At 39.9% G+C, this 18,404-nt stretch overlaps 2 protein-coding genes across 2 annotated transcripts; one reads left to right on the top strand and one right to left on the bottom strand.

Moving 5' to 3' along the window:
- The first annotated feature begins 2,216 nt into the window (after positions 1 to 2,216).
- On the top strand, positions 2,217 to 2,837 carry LOC149820589 (chaperone protein dnaJ 49-like). Its single transcript, XM_089981830.1, has one exon. The coding sequence runs from the start codon at positions 2,217 to 2,219 to the stop codon at positions 2,835 to 2,837; it is 621 nt and encodes a 206-aa protein (XP_089837956.1).
- Positions 2,838 to 3,635: 798 nt separating this feature from the next.
- On the bottom strand, positions 3,636 to 10,285 carry LOC149820588 (binding protein). The gene is made up of 10 exons (XM_089982615.1): positions 9,008 to 10,285; positions 8,648 to 8,923; positions 7,385 to 8,128; positions 6,632 to 7,138; positions 6,447 to 6,538; positions 5,851 to 5,938; positions 5,283 to 5,397; positions 5,067 to 5,184; positions 4,802 to 4,976; positions 3,636 to 4,482 (listed from the first exon to the last, which is right to left on the bottom strand). Exons 1-10 carry the CDS (start codon positions 10,268 to 10,270, stop codon positions 3,757 to 3,759), a joined length of 4,104 nt encoding a protein of 1,367 aa, XP_089838741.1. The 5' UTR covers positions 10,271 to 10,285; the 3' UTR covers positions 3,636 to 3,756.
- Between the last annotated feature and the right edge of the window lie 8,119 nt (positions 10,286 to 18,404).

The following is an 18,404-nucleotide window of genomic DNA, read 5'->3' as shown; positions in this document are numbered from 1 at the left end:
AATTTTGAAGGTACGAAAATATTGAGTAAAAATCAATCATGTTTTCAAAATTTATCTAATTTTTTGGAGATCAAATCTTATTAAGAAACATGTTTTTAATCATGTGATTATGGCAAGTAAGCAAGTTTTTTAAGTGGTTTAAAAAATCCACTGCCCACAATTAGGGTATCAATGGGTCAGGTTTGGTTCCGACCCAGGTAGAACCAGACTTGCATCAGATTTTTGGGTATAGTATCAAGTCCGAACCCAAGTCTAATTGGGTCTACTATAAGAGAAACCATACTCAGACTCGATAAGAACTACATGAACCAGACCCGACCCACAACTAGTAAAATAATATTTTTTATTATTTTTAAATTGAAAAAACTGCGGGTCTTAATTAGAACTCAGGTCGAGCCGGAGTCTGTTATAAAAATTCACAAACTATGACCGGATCCATGTATTAATCGGATTTTTGAGTTCAAACCTGTCTTAATCAGGTATTCTTATTTGTCACCATACCCAAACTCTATAAGGTTTGGGTAAACCCGACCCGTTGACACCCTACTCACAATGTACCAAAATGGTGTACTAAAAAAATCATGTTTTTTGCACTTGAAAAACATGATCCAACGTGTCATCCTTAGCAAACCAACCATGTTGAACACATCTATGTCATTAAATTGTGTTGATACTGCTTCCACATATGATTTCTGACTCAATAAACCCTATAGGTTTAGGGAATGGCGATAAATAAGAAGACCCAATTAAGACCTAGGTCTGGACTCGAAGGTCTGATTAATGCATGAATCCGGGTATAGTTTGTGAAATTTTATATCAGACTCGGGCCTGACACGAGTTTTGATTAAGACCCACAAATTTTTAATGTAAAAATGATAAAAATAGTATTTTATCGGGTCTGGTTCGTATAGTTCTTATCAGGCCCGGGTATGATTTCTCTTATGGTGGGTCAGATTAGACCTTGGTTCAACCTGATACTATACCCGAAAATAGGGGCCAAGTCTGGTTTCACCTAGGTCTGAACCAAACCATTTACATCAACCTGCATGGTGGGTATTTCTCAAGATCGGGGTGCAGTGTTCATTTCAAGAGATCTAACCGCGCTGACTTTGCCAGCCGTACTTAAGGCAAGATTTTCTATTACATATTATAATGAGATTTCTCAGCTTATCCGTTTATCTGGAAAAGTGGGTGCACCCAAACACCCCTAAGTTGTGTTTTAAATGACAAAAACATCTTCAAAAGTAGCTCTGGTTTTTAAATATCTAATGTTAAAAACCATGGGTTTGAGTCAGCAGCTAATCCAACTGAACCCAAGTCTATTCAAATGAGATTCAATTTTGTGATTTTATATCGGATTTTAGATCCAAATCCGGATCCAACTAGATTCGATTTTGATTTCATGGACTGTGCCCATGGACCCGAACCGACACGACTTCACGGGTGGGTCTAAATCACATATTCAAACAACCGGCCCCGAAATCTCGATTTCTGTGCAGAATTTCACGAATTCTGTCAATCATGGCGAATTCAAGAATCAGGGTTTCGTTGGATGTATAGGTCGGAATTTTCGTATCTCTGGGCGTTTGGGATCATCGGAGAGTTCCATTTTTGGGGATTTATTGTTTGTATTGTTTGAATCGTGTTAGAATTTGGGTGATTTGGCTTCATGTGCATGTCCAAAGTCAGGGTTTAGTGGGTGCGTTCTGCTGTACTTGGGTGTTTGGAATTCTCTCTGATTTGCCCAATTCGATTGAATTTCGGTGTTCTTCCAATTGATGGGTATCTCAAAATTTAATCCTTAAGTGTATAGTTACTCTAGGAATCCAGATTGAAGTACTTGGACGGAGCGATCCATGGATGGTAACAAGGATGAAGCATTGAGATGCATCGGCGTCGCGAAAGCGGCACTCACTTCCGGCGACAAATCCCGCGCACTGAAATTCATTAGGATTGCGCGGCGCCTTGATGGTAATCTGCAGGTTGATGATCTTTTGGCTACAGCCTGCGAGAACGCGAATCATGATTCTGAGGCTTCTGCAGAAGCAATTCCCGGGGAGACTCATGATTCCGAATCAGATCAGAATTCAAATTATCAAGAAAAGAAAGCTTTCGCCGATTCTTCGAACCGGAATCGTGATTTCGACGAGGAGCATGTTGCGTTGATTTGGCAGGTCAAGAGAAGCAAGGACTACTACTAGCTTCTCGGGATTGAGATGTCCTGTTCTGCGGAGGAAATCCGGAAAGCGTACCGCAGATTGTCGCTCAAGGTTCATCCTGATAAAAACAAACCCCCCGGCTCGGTCGAGGCATTCAAGATTGTTTCAAAAGCTTTCAACTGCTTGAGTGACGATGAATCCAGGAGGCAGTACGACCAAATGGGATTGGTTGAGGATTTTGAATTCAGCCAGCACCACCAAACGAGGAGGAGGAGAAGAACTAGGCATGAGTTTTTCGATGAGAATTTCGATCCGGACGAGATTTTTACATCGTTCTTCGGTTCACAAGCAGAAATGTTTCATACTGCAAACATTTATAGGGCCAGGCACATGGCAAGGGAGCAAAGGGGAAGTGAAGTTGGTGCTGGTTTCAATTTCATGACAATCCTGAAATTTTTGCCTATACTTGTTATCATCTTGTTCGCTTACTTGCCATTTTCGGAGCCAGAGTATTCTCTGCAGAAGACATTTGCATATCAGGTTCCCAAAGTCACCGAGAAACATGAAATCGAATTCTGCGTCAGGTCATGGAAATTTGATCGACATTTTCCGCCCGGAAGCTTGTCTAGAGCAAATCTAGAAGACCATATTGTGAGGGAATATAAGAGCACACGGTAGTCACATGGAACTGCAAAGGCGACAGTGGGCAAGGAACTATCCAACTCCTCACTGATAAGCTATACAGTTTTGGAGAAGTTTCATGAAGTGATTATGTTCATCTTTTTCTTTTTACTGATGGTTCTCCCTTTGCGATAACTTTGTTTTTTCTCATGTTTCTCCTTTATATCAATTACTCTGGTTTCTATCAGAGGTGCAGCTTCTTTTTCATGTTACTTTCTAAATAGTTAGTTTTTTTTACTTGATATACACGAAAGAAGCTTCTCTATATATTTGGCTTTTATACGTCTTGGTTTAACAGCTTTGCTGCTGCTGCAGCTGATTTAGACATTGGGTCTGAACAAACAAGAAGTTTATCTTCTTGGTTTAACATGCGTTGTGTCTCCATGACTCATAGTTCTCAGTTGCCCAATATTAATTTGGATTAGTTGAAGAGACGAGTCAGTGAACTACTAAACCTTCTCTTTTCCTTTCATACTTGTTCATCTCTCTCTCTCTCTCTCTCTCTCAAGCTCTGCTTACATGTTGCAAAAACATGATCCACCACCCTCTTGCACTAACCAACCATGTAGATGACATCTGTAGGGTCTGATATAAAAAAAGTTAAAAAAGATTGAACTTATATATTAGTTGAATCTGATGTATTTGAGAGCCCTATGCTAAGAAGTTTGTATTATCTGAAATTTCAGCGTTATGGATCCTTTCTGATTTATTTGGTCATAAATTGTCAATGATCATGAATACTGCAAGACGTTGGCTCTGTGATGGGCTTTTGCTTTTCGTGTGGAAGTGTAGGAACAAGGAACATGCTTGCTTATTTAAGCATTGGAAGCTTAAAATTATATGATACAGACAACTGAGCAGAAAATTTACGGTTATTAGCAAGATAGCTTAAGGCCGTGACTGCTTATAAGACTGACTAGTCATCACCATCTGAATCACTAAAAGTCTCTGTTCTCCTCAAGGACTCCAATACAGCAGATGCACGACCTCCACTAGCATTAGTCCCCAAGACTGTCTTGACCTTAGGCATGCTCATTGAATGAAGTGGTGGGGTGGGCACCCCATTGCTGACATCCTTAAGTACCGCACCAGCTGTTGCAGAAGCAGCTATATCAGCCACTGCAGATACAACCCTGCTAGCACTGCCACTTCTAAAATGTGCACCAGAACCACCAGATGCAACAGCAGCAGCAGCTGCCTCCGCAACACCATCAGCAGGAGAGCGGTGACTGAGGGATCTTGGAACACTAGCCACTGCCTCTGAAACAGCGGACTTCGCCCTAGTTGTTTCAGACTTTTGGATATCATAGATGAGCTCCTTCTGTAGCTGCTTATCTGCAACCAATATCTCCTCAATCTCATTTTTATACTCCTTGAGGATCATTCGCAGGCACTCCATCAGACAACCTGTGAGGGGGCTGTTCTTACTCTCCAACAACCTCTTCAGCTCTATGAATATCGGAATTGCATTCTGAACTAGGTTCTTCTTTGCCACCTGACTGACAACCCGACCTCTAGCTGCCGCAAATGCTCCATTGGTATTTCCTCCTTCTTCATCCATCTCTGTTGCATCAGCTGCTGATGCTACACCACGGTTCTGTTGAATTCTCATTTCTTTGCAGGCCAATATTTGCAGAGCGTCCTACCAAGAAAACTCTTAGTTGCTAATGTGAAGATCATAGAGCAGATTGAGGACTTGAAAGCTGCATAAATTCAAGATGTTCAATCTGAAAAGGAAAAATTGATAATAGGCACAAGATTCAATGTGAACAAGGTTTTGAAGACACTCAGGCAAGTGCAAACTATTCCTTTAGTAAAACAGGTTGAACTGATCAAGTTAAGGTGATCTACATTAATTTGAGATGATTAATTGCCTCAAGTTGCATGACACATTTTGCTACTTGCCCCAATTGCAACTCTGGTGTTTCATGGTGGCAGTATAAGGTCATCCTTTCGAGTACCTTTAGAACAGACTGTGCTGCAGGGTCATTCAGATTAAGCAAGCCATCAGCAGCAGCAGCCAAGATCTCTGCACAGAGCTTTGCTGATGTTGCCAAGAGTTGCTCCGGGGCCATTTGTTTAAGTAAGGATGTGTATATGTGCATTCTTTGTGACTGGGATTTATCGTCGGTTCCTCTGCAAGAAAAAAAATCGCATAAGCACAAAATCCTTCAGTAATAGTCCAACTGACTGGAGCATGAGTAGAAATAGGGCTACAAATTCAACCTTAAAGTGAAAAGACGATGACCAGTCTGTGTCTCACTGTGCCCAGAATGGGCCTTGCAACCATTCAGCAAGAAAATTGCTTCAATGAAGCTGTTGTAAGCCAAAAGTGGTGCCTTAGCTGCACGCATACACCATTCCAAATTCAGACAGCATTAGCTTCCATTTGGTTATAAAAATTCTGGTAGATTTGAGTAAAATTATGCATATGTGCCTCACTTTTCAAGAAGCTGCTGAAAAGGAAATTAGCTAGTGTCCGGATCTTCTCTGATTCATCAACCAAAGCTAGAAGAAATCGATGGAAGAGGACTCCCCTCCACTTGACATAATCCCTCTGCATAAAAACATTAGCGAACCATCTTAGAAGAAAAGACCACCTTAACCTGCCTGATAATCTAACAAGCAAAGCCAAAATTTCATGTATGTTGGCTCCATTTTTTTCTTTTACACTCTATCTGGTTCTGTGATACTGATAATAGGCAACACCATAAGAATGGTCATGTCCCTGTATCTACAGCCGTATCCATGTGTCATAGGAAGACTAAAGGTACCAGTACATAATAACATAACCAATGAAGAGAGCACTGATCAAATTCTATAGTCAGGTACTTCGGCCAAATATGGCCCAAGTCTTAGTAATGGTCATAGACCCAGTCTGAGTGTCAGGTTGTAACGGCATTTGAAATTCTTGAAATTGTGTGTGATGATGAATAATGTGGATCCAACCTGATGGAGGTCTTATCTCAGATACTGAACATTTCTTTTCCTATTCGGGACAATAACAAACCTGAAGCAGCCTGGAAAGCAGAATGAATGTCTGTCTTCTAACAACCTCACAGGGATCGCGAAGAGATTTGGTTATCTTTGTGATATAGCTGCATGCAAAGGAAATACAAACTGAAATGCAACAATGAGAAGCATATGTCACAAATGTCATTGTAAGGAATATCTCAGCAAGTGAATATCCAAAGAGATTTCAAGGATTCCTTCTTCTTTTTTCTTGGATAGGTCTTCACAAAGTTTAACATAATTTTTTAAAATTTTCCAAGATTTTGGGAACAAAATTAGGATAACCGTCTGACGTCGTCATAATAGCATTGCATATGCCTGAACTAATGTCACTTCTAAAATTTCAGCAAAAAGATCATGCTATGTTCAGTAAAATCAAACTTCTTTCTGAGTGCAGAATTTTTGCTTTCCCAAGTTTGGGGGCACAAATAAGCACCCAACATTATCATGATAACATTGCAATAATGCCATGATACATAGAAGTAATCAAGCCTACTGATATTTGAATTTACAGGATACGCCTCTGCTAAATATTGTTTTTAAGATTTCAGCAAAAAGATCGTGATATGGACAGGATATCAAACAAATATATACCAGTCAACTAGTGCAGTATACCGAACACAAAAATCAGTCATCACCACCATAATATTATTCCGAAGAGGTGCAGAATCACTTTTTTCAAGCTCCTGAAGCACAACAAATCAACCATTTAGTTTTTCAGATGAAGGGGGAAGAAGCAGAAAGACACAAAGAGAGAAAAGAGGGATCAAGAATCAAACCTGGACAAACAAAGGTATGTAACGCGTTGCTAGTTTGTCATCTGCAAGGCAGATCTTCCCCATCGTCACCCAGGCTTGGATGTACAAGGACGAAGAAATCTGCTTCTTTGAAAAGTTCAAACCAGCAAGATTCTTGGGCCTACGCTCAGAGTTCCCAGAAGTGATGATGGTCTGTAACAATGGGATGGTACCTTTCAGATCTGCAGAAGGGCAGATCAGAACGAGGCAGCCAACAGTAAAAACTGCAGTAACAGCTTCCAAAGATGAATTGGAAGTTCCTAATCGTCTCTTTCCTTTGTGTTTACTCTTCTTGCTTCTACTTCTAGATGGAGTTTGACAATCGCCAGTATTGCGAGCTTCTGATACCTCCGAAAGATGGTTCTCAAGAATACTTAGGGATTTTGAAAGCAGCTGTTCTACCCATTTAGAGACCAGCTTATCTCCATCTGCTGAGGTCACAGACTTCTGATTGCATAAGGTTCTGAGAGCTTGCACATGAGCATCAACCTTTAACAAAATTTAAGTAGTAAATTCACCAAAAGTTCTAGGCTCCTAAAGTGAACGATAACAGGCGTATTTTTGTATTATCAGTGTTCATGTATCCCACTGAAAGTTATCAAATGGTTGTCAGTTTCAATAATCACAATATGAATTCAACATTCATGTCTAGAGAAAAAGAAAATAAAAAAACTTTCATCAGAAACTGTGCGGAAGAAAGAAGAGCAAAAATCCATGGAAGAATTTGCAAACTACCTCTGTGGGATGCATATCAAATGCCTCAAGCCTAGAAAGCAAGTCATGTGCCAAATTGGCAGCGGCTTCGGGAGGTAACTCAACAGCAACATTGGATATTGTCTGCAAGAGAAACACACGATCTCCAGCCCAAGAAATGGGCATTAAATCAGATTCATCTATCATCTCATTTCTGCAATTTTGCATAGGGGTGACACAATTGTTGCTTTGTACATCGGCAGGCTTGTCAAGCAGCTGCCAGTGGTGTTGCAGGAACTTCCAACCCACAGCCTTAGGGAGGAATTCTGAGACTACTGAGAGAAGCATCCATACACCAGAGGGAGCAACCCATTTTTCAACACCAAGACCTCTGCTCAACCAGAGAGACTCCGACGTGGTGATGATGTTCTGCAGAGCAAGTGCGACGGCAGCAGTAAGCCTTCCTTTTTTCCCAAGATTTGCACAGACCTTCTTCACACTTGAAGACACCTCAGCATCACTCATTTCCTTCAGTAAAAACAGCACACCCTCTGGGAAAATTGACTCCAGCTCCAATTCCAAACTTGCATTTGCTTCCTCACTCAAACATTTGGCCCTCTTACTGCTAGCACTGGCAGCAGCAACCCTGGAAATCCGATCCAAAACCAATTCCAGAAACACATTCTCACATTCGGCTTGGACGCTAGACTCGTTGTCCAATATCATTTGAGGAACAGAGTGAAGCCACTCAGTTATCACCCAGTTATCCGAGAACCTCTTGAAAACCTGCAATCAGACACACTCCTACTATGAATGCAAAATCATGGCTGACATAGCATGATTCAAAAAATAAGAATCCAGCATCTCTGATTAATCCGGTACAATATTATCTATTTTGGAACCGTCCAGTGTCAAAGCCATTAAACATGCAAGTTGCGGGTCTCTAACCTAAACCTGACTATATGCTGTACTTCATCTGCGATGTCATCGGCAGGCAACAGGCATTTAAAGAAAGAACCTCAAATGGGTCATTGAAAATGAAGGTATATCAAGTTAAGATCAAAGTCTCAGGCCGGGCCCAATAAATATGATACCAACGTGAGATAGGCCGAGCAAAAGAAAAGGAAAACAACCACAAAATCATCAGAAAGTTCTGCAGAAAAGCCATTAGGAATATCCATTGCTCGGAGGAGTACAAAGCATACATCAGGAGACCCACCAAGTAAGAGTTCAGAATCGGGAAGAATGCAGTAGGAATTACAGAAACAGAGAATATAGACAATGAGAATAAGACATAAACGATACCTCTGATAACGCAGAAAGGGCAGCTTTCCTTATGCTAAGAAGAGGATCAGAGCAAGCAAGTCCAATAGTTCTGACCATTGTTTCATCAACAACCCTTCCAAGAAGAGCAGTGGACTTTGTTACTACAAGCAGCGCCGATTTTCTCACAGCAGCCTTCTCATCTGTGCATCTCCTCCTCAACAACAAACTCAAATCTCTACAGCCTGTGCCGGGCGTGATCGGTGTAGGCCCCGGACCGATATCTGGAGAAATTGTCTCCGTGTTGAAAAACAAGCCCTGCTTCCCCAACTCCAAATTCAAATTCCCCACCTTATCTTTCTGCAGGACATTTGGAGCTGCCCTCGTGCCGTTCCCAAAGACCAAAGTTTCCTGCAGTCGAGCTCGATTTCTTATGTCGGCTGAGAGAAGCTCCACCACCTGGGCCAAATTGGACAATGCCCTTGCACGAATTCCTGCAACTTTATCCGAACACCGATTTACCAACGCTTCCAGGCACCTCAATCCCCACAATCTTGCATCAGCACCTTCTGAGCACCCTTCTCTGATCGCCAGGGGATCAGGCAACACACTGAGTACTGCAACGATAAGATCGATGGCCATGATTCTCAATCGAGCCTTTCCCATTGACATCTTAACAACAAACCCGGCGAACTCCAACTGCTCAGTCGCTCCCAGCGCCCGAATCACCTTCATAACCGAATCAACTGCCACTGCCCGTGAATCGATCTTGTCCGTCTCTGCCTTCACTGCCAAGTACCTTGGCAAGGAAACCACCGCTCGCCTGACATCTCCGCATTCCCCGGCTATCTCCATCAAGTTCGATGTCACGAACTGGATTGCAGAGCTCCGAACCTGAGAATTTTGATAAAGGAGCAGCGGGGAGAGCGATTTCAACACATCCACGCAAGTGTTCATCCTGTCCCCGTGTTGCGGGTGCAAGGCTCGAATCAAAATCTTGAAGCACATATCGGAAAACCGGTCACACGCAGCAAAAGGAAGTCGGCTCGTGGACGATTTCCTAACCTTGCCTGCAAACTCGCCCTCAAGGTCGGCAGCTGCCACCAATACCTGCGCGAGTACATCAATCAAAGACTTCAAGCTGTCAGGGAACCTCTCCAAATTGATTCGACCAACGACGGAATCCAACTTCTCAAGAACCGAAACCAAATCTTTGATCTCAATTTCCTCGTTTTCCTCTGTTTCTGCCTCGAATTCGTCGTCGGGAGCCAGAAACGCGCGAGAAGACGAGGGGCCCGTTCTCTTCTTTCGGTTGTTTCTCCGATTGGCCTGGCTCGATTGGGCGTCCGACCGGCGCTTGATGGCGAGGCGGAGGGATCGGAGAATGGAGAGAAAGGCGATGGGGGTGAAGAGGGTGTAAATTGGAGAGTCCTCGCAGAGGAGGAGGGAGAGGTAGACGTCGGCGGCCAGGAGACCGATCTTCCCTCCGGAATCCATGGTTAGGGAGAGGGAGTGGACGAGGGAGGCGGGGTTTGAGGGGATTTCTTCAGATGGGTAGTCGCCATTCGCGTCGGAGACGATGGTTTGGAGTTCCAGGATGCGAGTTCTCGACATGGGTACGCTCGATTCCTCTTCTTCATCCATCGGCCCTTCTGGTTCCGCCATCAAACTCTCTCTTTCTCTCTCAGAGCAAAGAGGAAACTCTCCCTCGCTCGTATAAAGTATTGTGACGAAAATACCCTCTGAAAACAGCATAAATAATCGGATTCTTGAAGAGGTATCCGGTCTAGGTGATCAATTTTGAGGATTTTTTGTTTATTTTAAATAAGGGTAGTTACGTCTTTTTAGTTTATCTATTGTTTTTGAAGAGAATGTTTTCGCTTTCCCGCTCACGGACGCTATTCAAAACCACGCATCTTCTCAGACAATGCCCCCAAAACTTCCGTTAATTACATGGATGCTACTACAGCGAGTATTGAGAAGTTTCCTAAATGGATCCTAATCGGGTCACGATCCGATCCATGACTAACCAGGTAGATCTGACCTTAGAAATGAGTGACGCAAACCCAGTATCGGGAAAATCTTGTGATGACTACGAAATTTTGTTTTTGGTGGGAAATTTTGGTAAAACATCAGTATATAGAATAATATATATTTTTGTCAAACACTTAAAAGTTTTGCCAATAATCAAAAGTACACTTAAGCTATGTCACAAGGACACGGGTAAAAGGACATGAGACAAGCCATTTCTGTGTAGATTTTTATTAAAAATATTATACAAAGAGGACACGACACGAGGGGAAGTTGAAGAATCCTTGTAACATAGGACTTGAGCTTTTGGTATTGTTAACAACACACTTAGAATTATGCTCCATTAATTAAAAAAACACTTCCATCAATTTAACTTGGTTTAACCCAAGTTGACTTAACAGGCTAAAGTTGCCTCCAAAGAAATATTTTTTTATTTCGAAAATTGTTCAAAAACACACTTAAAATTTTGGTGGTAACAAAAAACACGCCTAAATTACAACACACGATTAATCACAACTTTGATGGAAGTAAACCCTAGGTTTCTTTAATTAACCATGATTAAGTTTAGGTGCTTTTTGACAATAATGAAAACTTCGGTATGTTTTTTTATTATCACTCAAACTTTAGGTGTTGTTTTGAAATTTTTTCCTAAAAAATTAATAATAGAGAATCAAATGTTTGTATTTTCAACATATTACCATTATTTGTTTCATAGGTCCATCTTTATAATAATCGAGTGGTCAGGATATCTAGAGTATTGTGAACCAGTTTGGATCCCTAAAGCAGGTCAAATCTTAAATTTATAATCATCATGTATCCATGATACTTTGGATCCATAAGAAAGTGGTTCAAAATCCGGGTCCATATCTAAATTGCCACAGTGATTCTAGTTCATAGCTGAAATTGTTTAAAGCCTAGTCGAGCTGAAATTGCTTAAAGCCTAGTCCAGAGGGTGTTACTGTGTGTAGAAGGACAAATGAAGCAAGCATTAGATCAATGAAGTTATCTAGATATGTTATTTAGTTTTTGTTATACATACTTTAGAGAGGATGAGTAATTTAGTTTATTGGAGATTGATCAAATCTAGCTTTATTTCTTTTCTTGTTATTTGTTTTATTTTTTAAGTTTTTAATTCCAAGTTAATTTAATTTCTAGGTTCAAATCTCTCGGTCTGTTAGGATGCCTTTCTGTGCTTATCTAGGATTACAAACCCGAGCCTAAAAAAAGCAAGCAATGGAGAGAGCAAAGCGAGCCAAGAATTTAAGTTTGTTGTCCAAATCATTTATAGTATGTCTACGTTTCGATATTGAATATTGTGAGATTCAAGCAATTATCCTGTTCATTGTGGTAAGCCCACAACAACAAATTATAGGCCCCACATGGAATGCTGTCATGTGATTGGCTGTATCACATAGACGGTTCACTTAAGCTCTACTTGGATCCCCTCTCCATGATATAGTGCAAGTGGGCTCAAGCAAAGCGAACCAACCAAAAGTCAACATGGATCTATACACACTACAATGATAAGAGATCAATGTGAGACACTCATGAATTTGGTAATTACGTATCAGGTCATCGTTGAGAGAAGGGCCGATGATCGGACCTAGTCGGTCCAATCAATGGGCGCTATGCATAGCATCCATAAACTTGGCCGAGTACATTTGCAAGGTACATGGCCGAGTACTGGACCTGCTCTTATCATTGTGGATCAATATTGCACCAAAAAGTATACACATGCTTGCAAAGTGATTTGCCAATAGCTCACAAGGGCTCTGCACACCTGACTAAGTGGGTCAGCTTTAGGCATTCAAGTTGAAGGGTGACATAAGTTCAATGCTTGAGGTATACATCTTGATTCTTGTCGTAAGGTTGAAGCTAATAGAAACTGTTCTTAGTGGTGAGCAAGAAGAGAGACTGGTAGAGTTTTACTGGGGGCGGAGCTATATACTGGCCAGGGTGGTCTAGTGCCCACCCTGACCCGAAAATCCCCAATAAGGCTGTTTGGGTGAGGGTGGGTAGTACCCACCCTGACCTGAATATTGTGCCCTCCTTGCCCCCCTCCCCCCAACTCTCTCTCTCTCTCTCTCTCTCTCTCTCTCTCTCTATATATATATATATATATATATATATATATATATATATATATATATATATATATATATATATATATATATATATGAAAAGTAAGTGTCTGACATTTTTGTGCCTCTTGCGTGTCTATCGAGTTTCGATATGGTTTTCAAGTTATTTTTCAAAAATCTGACCTTACAAATATGATCGATTTACTCAGAAATCATACTTGGATAATGTTTTTTTGAGGAAAAAATGATTTTTAAGCATTGATTATTTTTAAAATTTGTACACCATTGATTCCCACAAAATCAAGCATGTAGATCACCGACAGTCTCCTACCCTTTACTCTCTCTCTCTCTCTCTCAATATATATATATATATATATATATGTGTGTGTGTGTGTGTGTGTGTGTGTGTCCACATTAGGATTTCTGGCTCCGCCCCTGGTTTTACATCATAAACACCAAAACAAGGTCAAGGTAGAATCTTTCAGCCTATTACAGCATGTTTGAGCCATAATGTTGGTCCATCTTCATTATTTAAAAGAAAAAAATATTGCCAATATAACTCTACTAAAAGAGTGTCTGCCATTTACTAAGCAACCACATAGCTTTCTATGCTTTTGCATGCTTTTGGACATTATTTAGACTACTAGACTAGCTATTAACAGGACACTGAATCAATAGCTTACTTTTTATACCTTAAAAAAGTAATTATGCATTTTAAAAAATGATATTTGTTAAGAGTATTTTAGTTATTTTAATAAGCTTTAATTTATCTAATAATAAATTTAATATATATATATATATATGTGATATAATATATATATATATATGATAACTGAATATGTTTAACCAAATATGTTTACTGGTATGAACCAAAAAATTTATAGGTTTTTTTACCTTTTTTTCAAAAAATTTACCGTACCGATGTTATCTAGACATTTGGTTTATAAAAATAGACTATTGGATCATCCAATTAAGATGCATAAGAAAGATATTTTAAGGGTTGAAAATCAATGGCTTAGAATTTTTATAAATATTCAAGTATAAAAATCATATTTTTCATCCTATTACAACGATCCAATAGTCGATTCCTAGCAAATGGACCACGCCGAATGCATCTGCAGGGTTAGATTTGAAAAAAAAAAACTATGAAAATCTCAATTCATACCAATAAACATATTTCATTTTTTCATATATATATATATATATAAACATGCATGTTCTGGCAATCCCCAATGCATAGCATAGGCCTTGGGGGCAGGATCCTAACCTTAGAGTTTTATACAGCAATTATATGTATGGCAGGCTGATCCAGCGCGACCAAGTCTTTGTGCTGGGTGTGGTTTCTTCGCGTTATAAATTTAAAAAAAAAAATTTAAAACACATTTTGACAGTCAAAGTTAAGAAAAACATATAAAAACTCTTGAAATAGGAAAGTTGTAGGATGTAAATGACAACTTGGTGTTAGAAATTATTTCTGCTAAATTTATCCCTTGGATTATCGAAAATTAAATCATGTCATGTGAGTCTTACTAGAAACAAAAATTCCTTTTTTTTATCATGGTGGTATAAAGTAATGTTGTCAAAATCGGATGAATTGGCCTAAAGATGATTCAAAAGGGGTCAATTCAGTTTATTTTTAATATTTTTAAAGGTATTAAAATTTGTAACATTTTTTTATTTTTAAATGGCATGTGTCATCTGATGCTCAAAAGGCCAATTCAAGATGATTCAATTCAATTCATTTTTTTTAAATAATTTACCGAGTGAATCAATTTTAACAACATTTGTATAACGATGTCAATGTGTCCGGATATCTTATTTGTTTCTCTAAGAAAATAAATGCCTCCATAAAAGTTTTTCAGTTCAATTTTTTTTCCCTTTTTATTTTAACTAATCAACCTATTTGGCTTCTTGTATTAAATATCTAGTCCAATAACACTATTGTTCCGTAAAATCATGGACGGAAACACAGGTAAGTCATAGGGCACGGTTGCAACCTACTTGAGAAAGTGTGAGTGAGTGGCATTATTGAGAAAGTCGGCCACAGGGACAGACCCGCGACCCACTTGTTTTTAATCATTTCATCTCAGGGTCGACTCTTACAGGTGTGAAGGTGCCTTTAACTGATGGATTTCCTAAGGGCTTCAGTGTCAGTGACCTCAACTGAGGTTTACCGGCGGGTTTGAGTGTCGGTGATCTCATCTGAGGTTTACCCGCGGGGAGGCAGACCCATTTAGACCCGATTCTCGTTTGGGATTCCTCATCATTAAAAGAAAAAACGCACTTTAGTTCACGAACTTAGTCACGATTGGCGTGATCTAGAAAAGAAAGAGAATCCTCATCCTCCAATCAAAACGAAGCCTGCTGGGTAGTTATGAATTACTAAACTACCCCTGAATACCGGGGAGGGCATCATCATAAATTGAACAAAGACAAAATGATACAGCAAGACCCACACACGCTCTTGGCTCTTGGAGAGGTACATGGCAATTTAAAGAAAAGAAGAGAGAGAGAGAAACCCTCACAGTTCACACAGACAACAAAAAAAAACTAGTTTTAATTTCAGGATTTTTTTCTTGCAAATATACCATATAGGATGTAAACAGTTGCCAAGCCCAACTTAATCGGCCTCGGAATCCGATTCGGATAAAAATATAAAACCAAACCCGGATCTGACTAACTTAAAAACCAAGGTTGTTAAATGCGATGAGGCGAAGCGACGCGTTGAGCCTGCGCTTCGCCTCTGAGGCGTACGCCTCTCACAACATGAGACTCTCAAGTATCCATGGTATTATCTAAAATATCGTAAAAATATGTGTGGCATCACACTAAACGCCTCGCACTAGTGAAACATTTCATCATTATTATGGTGAACATGGCTGCTTCTAACCCAGAAATCCCAGATTTGGGTTAGAAACTTTTTATATTTACTTTAAGCGCATCACTGCAATGCCTCAGTACCTTGAGCGTGCCTCACCTCTGAGGCGTACGCTTCAGGTACTGAGGCGCACGCCTCTCACAACAATGTTAAAAACTGGTATTTACACTTAATCCAGGAGAGATTTTAGTTGGAATTAGGTTTTAGTCCTATTAGAGTTTGGGTTTGAATGCAAAACTTAATACCAAACGGAAATTCTATTATTATTAGGATACAAATTTGGACACCAAACCAACTTAGTAGACTTAATTCGGGTCAGGTATCCTGTTGCACCCAAACCGTTTATATTACCACAAAGTAGAAGAAAAAACTAAAAGAAAAACACTCTTATATCCACAAACCAAAAAAATAACGATATCCAAATTCCACATCACAGGAACACCGAACGATCAGGGGCATTTTCGTCCAACAAATTCTGAAGATCCTCTCCACCCTTAACAGAAAATTCAGGGCTATTTCAGTAATCTAACTTCTCTTCACGGCCAACCCAGAGCCGTAGGGGGGCGCTTTCGTAATTATACCGTTTAGAAGACGACGACAAGGAGATAAGCGAGGCATATGACGTAGAGACGGCCGGAGAGTCACCGGAAACTAGTCGCCGTTGCCGTCGCCGCCGCTGCCGAGGAGGAAGGAGCGGTAGTAGACGAGAAGGAGGAGCACGAGGAGGACGATGGCGATGCCGACGGGGGATCCGCCGGCTCGGTGGATGGAGTTGGGCTCGCCGGCGGCGGAGATAACGTCGCCGAGAAATGCGGAGCGCTCGGAGGAGAGGAACCGGATGAGGAAGAGGAGGAGGAGTGGAACGAGCAGGATAGCCGTGGGGCTGACCATCTCCTGGATCGCCTCAATCACCGAGCTCGGGTCTCCCAGGATCATCGGCAGCGCCACCGCCGCGCCCACTACCGCCACCAGTATCGCCCCGTACGGCGGCGGCTCCCACTCCCCTGCCCGGCCTTCTTCCGCCATCTCTCTCTCTCTCTCTCTCTCTCTCTCTGCGGTTTCCTGGCGTCTTCCTCGTTCAGACTCGCGATGGGGTACTTAAAAAGGGTGCGAGCCCAAAAAGCCCTCAGCCGAATCACTTTCTAACGAAATTGCCACTACGGATTGTGTTAGATCGCAGAAGATTTATTTGTTTCTCCCTTATCACAAAAATCTGTTTCCCACATAAAAAAAGTCCAAAATATTTTCACATATGAGGATGTAAAACATATGTAAACAAAATATAACAATAAACATTAAAAAAACTTGTCATCATATTAATGTTACGATAGAATCATGATGTTCCAAAATAAGTGACATTTTGAAAATAACACGCCATTTTGGTATTATATCAGCATTTATAAATCACAATGTTTTCAAAATATTAGCAACATTTGCAATTATATTGCAGGTTGAAGCGGCTTCAAGAGTTGTGGATCCTCAAAAAATAAGGATAAATTTGAAAAAGGGTTTTGGATTAAAAAACAAATTTAAATTTTAGAAGATGCAAAAGAATGTAGGGTTCGCCTTTCAAGTAGAGGGTTTTACCTCTTTCATTGAACAAGGATCAACTGCTCCAAAATTTTCAAAATCTTCAATAGTTGGGATTTAACTTGCAAGTGACTAGTATTTCTTACACAGGTCCTAAAAAAATTGAGGTTGATGGTGCTAAGCACAACCAATGCTCGAAAAAGCACAAACAAAAGCAAATATATGAAAATTAGAGACAACCACATTCTAAATAAATTAAATAAAATAAGTAAAATAAAAATAAGACATAAGTGAACTCACCGTGGGCTTAGGTAGCTCTCCTACGACATTGACTTTGATGAAGAGATGAAATAGACAACACTTTCACATGGTATGAGCTCAGGAAAGTTTGAATATAGCATAATAGATTCTATGATAGGTGATTTAGACTTATATTTGGCAGGTTTGTTCAACATAGTGAAGACACTTTAGTTGAGTTAGACTCTCAATACAACAAGGTTTTCTTACTTTAGTTTTAGATGATTAAACTAGAAGGGCGGATTCCGTTTTATTTATAGATTTTGAAATGAATTTGGGTTTCAATCTTATAGATTTTGAGTTCAAAGATCTATATTCAACTTTTGATGATGTGACACAATCTTATTGGCTGAAATTTTGAGTTTTCTTCCTGATTGCTTTTTGTTAATATGTTAAATCTTATTGCTTGGAGTTACCTAACTTAGGAACTCAACAACACGATACTAATCAAGTTTAATAAATTTAAGGTGAGAGCAATCACTAAGCAATTAAGAAGGTTTATCATTAAGATAAAAGCGAAAACTTTTAGGTGGCTTATAGGGTTTTCTAAAAAGATAAGAATCTAAGAGCATAGACGAAGCTTCAAAAAGTTTCTTGGAAACAAAATATAAATTTTTTGGATTTTTATATTTCAAATCAAGTAATCTATCAAAAAAATTGTTTTGACCATATCTTTTTTAAGTGTCAAATTGACACAATTTTATTTGTTGAAAAGCTAAAATCATTTATTTTAAATTTTCTTTTAAGTTCAAAAGCAAACTATATTTTTTGGTAAAAAAATGTGTTTAACATGATTTTGATCAGACATGTCATCTTTTTTATTTTGAAAGGCAAGCTGGGGTTAAGCACACCCCTACTAGATATCTCTTAAGTCGCATGTGGCAGATGGATTTGAACTTGGGCCTTCAGCTTGGCACAAGACTCCACTTACCACATGGGATACCACCTTGTAGTATAAGACGTGTCACCTTGTTTTGTCATA

This window comes from Nuphar pumila, chromosome 12, assembly GCF_984573655.1.
Source record: "Nuphar pumila chromosome 12, dmNupPumi1.hap1.1, whole genome shotgun sequence".
NCBI lineage: Eukaryota > Viridiplantae > Streptophyta > Magnoliopsida > Nymphaeales > Nymphaeaceae > Nuphar > Nuphar pumila.
This window is presented reverse-complemented; position numbering and strand designations above follow the sequence as displayed.

What these genes read in the sequence shown, in the direction of transcription:
- LOC149820589 (XM_089981830.1), top strand. Translation starts at nt 2,217, where the DNA reads ATGTCCTGTTCTGCGGAGGAAATCCGGAAAGCGTACCGCAGATTGTCG.
- LOC149820588 (XM_089982615.1), bottom strand. Translation starts at nt 10,270, where the DNA reads ATGGCGGAACCAGAAGGGCCGATGGATGAAGAAGAGGAATCGAGCGTA. An exon ending in ACATACCTTTGTTTGTCCAG is followed by an intron (nt 6,539 to 6,631) that starts GTTTGATTCTTG and finishes GTTGTGCTTCAG; the next exon opens with GAGCTTGAAAAAAGTGATTC. An exon ending in CAGCACAGTCTGTTCTAAAG is followed by an intron (nt 4,483 to 4,801) that starts GTACTCGAAAGG and finishes TTTTCTTGGTAG; the next exon opens with GACGCTCTGCAAATATTGGC.